The sequence below is a fragment of the Apium graveolens genome, chromosome 1, assembly GCF_009905375.1.
Source record: "Apium graveolens cultivar Ventura chromosome 1, ASM990537v1, whole genome shotgun sequence".
Lineage (NCBI taxonomy): Eukaryota > Viridiplantae > Streptophyta > Magnoliopsida > Apiales > Apiaceae > Apium > Apium graveolens.
The window spans coordinates 186,813,324-186,822,765 of record NC_133647.1 but is presented as its reverse complement, the minus strand read 5'-3'; the positions used below and the strand labels follow the sequence as shown (position 1 = coordinate 186,822,765).

Below are 9,442 nucleotides of genomic sequence, written 5' to 3'. Positions count from 1 at the left end.
CTTCTACATATTTGGTGAAATAGTCTACTGTGACCACTGCATATTTCACACCCTTTTTTGTCTTTGGTAGTTCTCCTATTAAATTAATCCCCCACATAGCAACGTCCATGGGCTAGTGAGTGAAGTCAGCCTCACAGCGGGCATGTTGCTAAATGTCACAAACTTTTGACACTTATCACAAGCCCTAGAAAATTCCAAAGGCATATTTTTTCAAGGTAGGCCAATATTATCCTTATTGTAGAACTTTTTGGGCGAGTGAGCTACCCCCGAGTAATTTCCCAGATGCCTTTATGAATTTCGCACAAAATATAATGGCATTCTTCTCATGAGGCACATTTTCAAAGAGGAACGTTGAAGCCTCTCTTATACAAGACATTATCAAAAATAACAAAGCAAGCCGCCTGATATTGAACCCTTTTAGATTCTTTCCTTTCAGACGAGAGATTCTCCGTCCTGATGTAGTATAAAATTATTGTCGTCCAATCGGGCCCAGTGGCCGCAGTTGCCATCATGAAGTTTTCAAGGAACACTAGGATTATTCTGAATTTTCAAAGGAATGACCCCCAACATATTTGTTTCACGTTGCGACCCTAGATTTGCTAGGACGTCAGCTCCCTAATTCTGGTCTCGAGGTATATGTTCAAGTTTGACTTCAATAAAAAGTTTAATGAGCCTTTGGGCATATTTGAGGTAGAGCTCAGTGTGAGGGCCGCGAGCCTACCACCCAGAACCAATGTGATGAGCATCGAATCATTGTAAACATTTGATGTTTACACCCTCATCTTGAAGTCTATCTTAAGCCCAAGGATTAGGGCCTCGTACTATGTATCATTATTATTTGCCTTAAAAGTGAAGTGCACAGCGCTTTGTAGATTGTGTCAGTATGGTGTCACCAATTCAATACCGGCTCCTGGCTCTTCCCCATTAGCGAAACCGTCCACGTACAAAGTCTATTAAGGGGCGTTGTTTTGTATGTTACAATATGGAAGGGCTTCAGCAGACATCACAACCAGGGCTCGCATAAAATCTTTTGATTAAGGCAGAAATTCTAAGATAAAGTCCGTCAGGGCCTGTCCCGTGAATGCGCCACATGGCTTAGAACTCACAATAAATTTACTTAATTCTACTGTCCATTTGAGGAGTTGTCCTGATATTTCAGGCTTATGCATGACTCGTTCTAAGGGATACAATGTTCGCACCTCGATCCTATGTGCTTGCAAATAGGGCCTAAGCTTTCTTGAGGCTAGAACGAGGGCAAAAGCAAGTTTTTCTACGTTCGTGTAACGGGTCTCTGCATCTAACATTCTCATACTAACATAGTAAACGGGGTTCTAAACGTTATCCTCCTCATGAATGAGCACTACCCTGACAGCACATTCTGAAACCGTGAGGTATAAAATAAGGGTTTCTTTTTACTTGGGTTTTGAAAGTAGTGGAGGTGTTCCTAAGTGATCCTTAATTTTTTGGAAGGCATCCTCGCACTCTGTACATTCAAACTTTGTCCCCACCTTCCCGATGGCCTTAAAAAACTCCTTATACTTGTCTGAAGATTTAGAAACGAACCGGTTTAGGGCCGCAATGCGCCCTTTCAGACTTTGAACCTCCTTGACAGTCCTTGGGGACCTCATCTCCATTAACGCTTTAATCTTTGCAGGATTAGCTTTAATACCCCTGTAGTTAATACTGAATCAAAGAAATTTTCCAGATTCCACTCCAAAGTCACACTTTTATGGGTTTAGTTTCATCTTATATTTTCTCAAAATGTCAAATATTTCTGCAAGATGGCTTATATGGTCAATGGCAACCTTGGACTTGACCAGCATGTCATCTACGTACACCTCCATAATTTTTACTATCTGATTAGCGAACATCAAATTAACGAGTCATTGTTAGGTGACTCCTACATTTAATAATCCAAAAGGAATGCCTATGTAGCAATAGAGCCCCCGGTCCATAATAAAAGAGGTGTGTTCCTGGTCGATCCCGTACATAGGAATCTGATTATATCCTAAATATGCGTCCATGAAACTGAGAAGTATGTGCCCTGCAGTCGCATCAACCAATTGATCAATGTGTGGTAGGGAAAAACTATCTTTTGGAAACGTCTTATTGAGGTCGGTAAAGTCAACACAGGTTCGCCATTTCTCATTTGGCTTTTTAACGAGGACGGAATTTTCCAACCACGTGGTATAAAATGATTCTCGTACGAGGCATGCCTTTAATAATCTGTCAACCTCATCTTTCAAGGCCTTGGCTCGCTCCCCGCTAACAAGGCATCTCTTTTGACGCACCCCTTATTTTTCAGGATCAAGATTGAGCTTATGGCATATTGTCTCGGGATCAATTCCCATCATATCATTATGAGACCAAGAAAACACATCGAGATTTGCTTTAAGAAAAACTGCTAGATTTTCCCTAACCAATATGTAGAACCTTCATAGAGTCTGCTGAATCTACCAGAATAGCGAGGGTGTCCTCTGCGCCCCCTGCTCTTTCCACATGCTCCGGATGCGTGGATCTAGGTTCACGTCCTCACTACGAAGCCGATTTGTCTCACCTTTTTCTATCTTTATCTTGTTCAAGCTGAGACCTTTCATATTTCTTTCCGTATTATTATTCCTCCAAACCTCGCTTTCGGTTATTCTAGCAGTAGTTTTCATGACCCCATCTGACAAGTCAATCGAAGTGGTCGCGACCTTATGGGTTTATTCCCCTTTTTGAGTTCGCATCTTAATCACTATTAGGTCTTCATCATCACTACTAACTTCTTCCACAATCCCTTCTTGTATGGTAATAACAGGTTGCGAGGTCTCCAACATGATGAATCCCGGAATCGGCTCTACTTGTAGACTAAAATTTTTAAAGTACCCCTCTGGGAGTTCTTCTATGGAGATAATATTTATAGTTCCTTTTCGTTTTTTGGTTACCTCTTCATCTTCCATTTCAACGTCAACAATCTTGGGGCCGTGATTCTTTGTAGTCGCCTTCAAGGCTTTGTTGTAGCAATCTTTGGAATCGTACTGAATTCCCTTGACAAACCCCACCCCATGAGGAGTCATAAATTTCATTATGAGGGCGTGAATTGAAGTTACTATTCGGAATGTTCACAATATTGGTCTTCCAATAATAGCGTTATATGCACATGGTTGATCCACGACCATGAATTCTGAAACGTGGGTTATGATGCACGACTCTTCTCCAAGTGTGACGGGAAACCTAATGAGGCCCTTCATATTAATTGAATCATGTATGAAGCCATAAAGATGCCCCGCTGGTGGTAAGAGATCAGTGTCCAAAAAGCCCATTTTATTGTACACATCATAAGTGAGCTCATTAGCGGAGCTACCATTGTCAATGAAGACCCTGTATATATTGTATGTTCCAATATTTACTTTCACCACTAGGGTATCAATGTGAGGATAATGAACCCACCTAGAGTCCTCTCTGGTGAACAGAATATCAGCATCTTCCCCCTAAAAGTGTTGAGGAGGGTGCTTATCTAGATTAAAGACATTAGTCAGGTAAACCCTTGGCTTCTCGTGCATACTTCTTCATAGCTTTGTTGCTACTACCTCCAATGTGGGATCCCCCTATGATGACATGTATGTTGCCCCCATTTATTTCCCTTGTTGGGGCCGCATCAGTGTTTGGTAATGGGACTTCACGATATCCGACACCGCTTGTCTGGTGTTTTTTTACTTCACGGATAACCCATTATGTTAACTTACCTTGGCGAATAAGATTTTCAATTTGCTCATTCATCTATCAGCAATCTGCAGTCTCGTGTCCTATCTGCTCATGAAATACGCAATATTTTGAACTATCACTTCTTCCCGTGTGATTTAGATCTGCAGGCTTTTATCACTGATAGCATAGATATGTTCCACAGACGCCACGAGTGGGGTATAGTTAGAATCGCGTCTATCATGTCCCTGATATATTGGTGGGGAGCACCCTCTGGGAGTATAATCTTGTTTAGGACTAGGTGAGGGTTCCCTCTTGTTATTTTTGTTCTTCGCGCTCCCCTTCTTCAACTTGTGCATGGATTTTTCTAGCCACTGGAATGGTTCCGCCATAATGTAAAACTCACTGATGTTAGCGGGAGGCTTCTGTGCTTGCAAATATTTCCAGAATTTTGTCCTTCTCTCAGGCCTGCAATCAAGAAATTTTTAACAGCCTCGCTGTTTACGCCCTCACCTTAGGGACTTCGTAGTTGAACCTGATAAAGTACTCTTGAAGGGTTTCTCCCTCCATCCTCCTGATGTTCGCTAGCGTGGCCACCGAGGGCATATAATGCATTGAAGACTGTAATTGTTTAATGAATATATCTTCGAATTGTTCCCATGAGGTAATGATGACACGCACTCCTAATTTTGAGAACCATTGTTGAGCGCTCCCTCTCAAGTAGGTCACGAACAATTGATACCTAGCCTTCAATGACACTTGGTATTTCGATATTAAAATAAATTAGCTATGTGGTAGGGTCAGTGTCCCCATTGAAAACCAAATATGAGTTGGTCCTGAAACCAGGGGTAGCGGAGCTGTCCTGATTGTGTGAGTGAATGGGGAAAAAGTACTCAGTTAACCTAGAGAATTTTTGTCCTTATCAATTATATTATGCAATATCCTGAGATCTGAGATGTTCTTATCACCCATCTTAATTGTCTTTTCCCCATCTTGTGATTCTTGCGGCTGCGTTGGGGTCGCACTTGACTGTTCTTCTTTATCCTGAGTCTGGATTGCCTTTTTCTTCATGTATCTTCCTTGTTATCCCTCTTTTATACGTTAATTCGGTTAAGCTTCAGTATTAGATCATTATAGCTGAGCTTAGCCCTAGTTTGATCGAACACGCTTATAGAACGTGCCTTAAAGGATACATGTTTCTTGGGCTCCACCGTTTCTTGATTCCCACCCTCTGCCTCCTCGTTAAAGTCCTTGATTAGCTTCTTCTCAGGGACACTACCTTTTATGTCTTTAACGAGCCTTCATTTCTTACTTTTCTTTATCAGGTCCTTGTGTTCTTGCAAAACCATGCGTCTTTCCATCTCCACTAGACGCGCCCATCTATAGCCTCCAAGTAACTCAAGACTTTTTCTTCCCCAGTTAGGGGGGAAAGTGTGTATCACCTTGCCTGCGAGCCTTCATATTGCAATTAACGGAGTAATACATTTTCAAAATTGGGTTCTCTATTGGCGATAATAGTGACCTTGTTTTGTGAGTATGTTTCTTTTGAGGGCCGTAGGAACGTCCCCTATCAACAAATTCCTTCCACGAGGCTTTGTATGACCCTTAACGAGGCTCATACCTACTTGATTTATAATGTAAAGTCCATTGGGACTGTTTATATAAGGTCCCGTAAGAGGGCTATATTAAGCTAGAAGGGGGTTGAATAGATTAATTATCAATTTAAATATTATTATGGTATTTTAAAGTAATTTATCTCATTTTAAAAACTTTGCCGAGTAGTTATGCAGTTTATATGTGCAGAAAATAAAGTGCAAGGAAAGAAAATACCACATTGTGATTTTATTCTGGTTCGCGATGGCGCAACCTTTAATAGATTCGCTCACCCATACGTCCAGTCCCCGAGCACCTCTCCCAGACTTGGGATTTTCCCTTATAAAAAACTCACTCCTTTAGTAGACAGAGAAGCCTTTACACCCTTACAAGTATTTTTCTTGGTACGTAACACTCGGGTTACCACCTCCAAATAAATGTAATACCTACACAACTTATCTTAGACAATTACTCCCCGTTATTTCTTCAAAGTTTATGTAGAACCCTTGTATAGACTTGGATTCCTTAGCTTTTGTCGGTCTTGGATCTTAGTGATCCGGTCTTGGGTCTTTTTTCATCTTCACGGTGCAAAGACTAATAACTCTCTGTTAGTACGTCTAGGACTTGGGTCTTAGAACGAGAATCGCCTCACAATATTTCACCTCACTACAAAACTAATAAGACAGTCCACAAAATAAGTCATATAGAGAAAAGATGATTTGAACTAGTATGCTATGGTACTGGCCAACAAGATATATGATATTCAAATAAGAATTTTAAAAACCAAATATGTATACTTGACTTGAGATATAGAATAATATATCAAGTATACGTGTGATTACTCCGTCTTTATGGAATATATATTTTATCGGAGTAATATGAGAAGTCTTTTATATGAAGCGATATAACTTACAACTACTTTAGTATTCTTATTTCGATTATGTATTTATAAATCGAAGAATACTTTAGTTACAATCTTGAAATTGTAACTATCATTTAAGCTCGTAAGCTTAAGGATTTTAGTATACTTATGTTTTGACAATTATAGAGCCAAGGTATACTTTTAACTTCGTGCACAATTTATAGGTTCTGCCAAGATCGAAATAAAAGATGTGCAAGTAATTGGCTTTGGATTTGTGCTTTTGAAGTTAGACGGATGATTGCGAAGTTTACTATAGATCAATTTATAATCCCACATAACACTGAAGATGTTAGTGGGGATTATAAGATACATTTCGTAATTATTATATAGTCACGAAATATGTTGGCCAAGATCGAGATAAATAAAGTGCAAGTAATTGGCCAACTCGTTAGTTTGTCAAATATAAAATCTCACTCGTATGGATTTATAGAGATTTATGAAATCTCACTCCTGAGGAATTATGGAGATTTAGTACTTGTGATTTATATATCTTCTTCATTATATGTTTCTTTTTGAAGATTAAGTATTTATTCAAATTTCGAGTTCGAATCTTTGTTCTCTTTTCTTTTGAGAACTTTTTTTATAGGAGATCTTGTATTAGAGCTTGAGATGAAGTAGATAAAATAAGTACAAAGCTCAAATAAAAGAAACTCAAATAAGAAACTAAAAATTACCACTTTTGGAAAACGGTCAGATACTCAAATAAGAAGCTTGTATATCAAAAACCTTGTATATATGATAATATATCAAAAAGAGAGAAGGTTTTTGAGAAAAAGTATGTGTTTAGAAATTTGAGAGAGATGAAGAGAGTATACTTCTTGAAAATCTCAACAACTTTGTGGCTCTTAGCTTAGTTAAAATGGTTGGGGGTGGGGGTTTATTTATAGAAGAAGTTATGTAGTTTGAATGGTGGAGATTTAAGGAGAATGGATGGTGGATGATAGAAGTGGCATGGATTGATGACATGGAAAGCAAATTGTGTTAATTGTGTTTCTTTGCCACTTTCCATATAAGACAAACAAGTTTATGCAGCTCAAAACTTAGCTGATTTAATTTAATAAAAATGTATTTTTCTTTTTTCTTTTAATCATTGTTTAATCATTTAATTAAGCATTAAGTACCATTAAATATGACCACCTTAAAATTCTTAAATAAATATCATAAAAAATATGATAATTACCTAAATATCATAAAATGATATCCTGAAAGTTTTGGTCGACTTTTGTCAATGATAACTAGATCAAAAGTGGTCAACTGTGGGACCGACTGCCTCGAAATTTGTGCCCATACAAAAATTCTCGAAATGTTACGAAATTTTTACCATGCATAGAAAATACCATTTAAATGATCCATATCAAATTTAAAGTCATTATAGTATGTGAAATTATTTTATCAATATTTAGAACGGTTCTGTTCGCCTTTTTCTTCCGAGTAAAAATATCATTGGTCTTTGAAATGAAAGAGATGGATCTTTTGACCAAATTTTTAACTTAAATAAATACTTAAAATAGATTTCCGAATATATAAAATATATTTGGATGGTAGGAAATATTTTTGGGTATTTTTGAATAATTTTCTCGGAGAAATGCTGATTTTACAAAATGAGAGAAAATTATGTCAAGTATACATGGAATGGGTTATAAAAAATGAATTTTAATATTCCAATCATGAATATTATTAAACTGTGAATAAAAACTCTTTTTATGGATGTAGAAATATATTTTAGAACGAAGAGTAAAATATTCTGATATAGCAGGAGTCCTCTAAAGAATATTTATGTATATTCCTTTTTCGAGTTTGTGGTCTTATTGATGTTGCAACAGAGATTTAAAAAATATCATGTCTTGATAATTCTTCTTTGATCATATTGCCTTAGAGATATATTCCAAAAAGATATAAGTTTGATATTTTAGAATGATGAATATCTCTTTTATATAAATAAACTTGAAAATAATTTTGCTAGTTTGACCATTTGACTTTGATTTGGATCAATTAAATTCATATCATAATGGAGAGGATCTACGTGTATTTAAATTTTATGTTTAATCGTACAAATAACAAAATATATAATATATCGAAGATATCCTTTCAGTTTAGGACCTATATGTCATATCAGTAATTTTAGAGAATAAAAAGAATAATAATAATAATAATAATAATTAATAAATTTGATTTAAATTAGAATAAGAATTAGAAAAAAAATTATTTTGAGTTACTAATTAGAATAGCAAAAAAAGTGATGCAAGGTCTATATATAATAGGCACGCCTCTTAAACAAAAACCTCGTGTTATTATTATAACCCTAATAGTTAAGAGACTGCTGCAACAGAGAGAGAGGCGAAAGAACGGGGAAAAAGCCAGTAGGCAATCAGAAACAAGTGTTTTCTTTTCACTCTCTTTTTGCAATTCGGTAAGCAGACGTATTAAATCATTGTTAACATTCTTGTCTTCTATGATCTACTTTTGTTTCAATAATTTAAATACGTTTATAATTTTTTAATAGTTCATATATTATTAGCATATGATTGTGCAAACTTTTATGTCGTAACTAAGTTTTATATTGTTAAATATAATATATAATATCAGATTTAGTAGTATTGTGATAAAGTACATATAGTAGTTACCACTAGTTAAGATTTTGATCGGTTCATAAGCTTTAACAATATAATTGTCTGCATATAATTCACTCTTGTAGATTAAGTATTAATATTACTATAAATTAATTTATTAATTTATTAATAAATAAAAGTTTAACAGTTTATTGTGCATGCTTGTGTTTATAAACTCCTGGGCTATTTTTTTCGGGTGACCTCCTGGGCTAGCTATATGGATTACCATATTAGTTTATAACACATTTAGATAATATGTTTTTAAATTATCAAGACACATGTTTAGAGTGCAAGATGTACTTTTCTGGTGCTTTAATTAGGTTCGTAGTCTTGAGTTCTTAAACTTACAATAGAAGAATTAATTACTAATTAATGTAATCATGAGACTAGCTAATTATTAAATATAGGGAATATTGGTTACAAATAATAAGTTATGTTTTTGTAATCAGATAGAAGCCTTAAATCGGGATCTGGGGTTTAAGCTGAGTTGTTTGCGATTTTTGTTAGTGTCATCGGTTGCAATATCCAAGGTACAGATTATGTCCCATTTTTATTCAGCGCTACTCCTCTTATAAATTAAATATCTCTTATTTGTTCAATTCCATATTTCATTCGTTCCGTTATAGTTTGATCA

General features: G+C 36.2%; 1 protein-coding gene across 1 annotated transcript; it reads right to left on the bottom strand.

Annotated features, from left to right (window-relative positions):
* Positions 1 to 3,104: 3,104 nt before the first annotated feature.
* LOC141713328 (uncharacterized) lies at positions 3,105 to 3,758 on the bottom strand. The gene is made up of 2 exons (XM_074516694.1): positions 3,729 to 3,758; positions 3,105 to 3,473 (listed from the first exon to the last, which is right to left on the bottom strand). The coding sequence occupies exons 1-2, from the start codon at positions 3,756 to 3,758 to the stop codon at positions 3,105 to 3,107; spliced, it is 399 nt and encodes a 132-aa protein (XP_074372795.1).
* Positions 3,759 to 9,442: the final 5,684 nt, after the last annotated feature.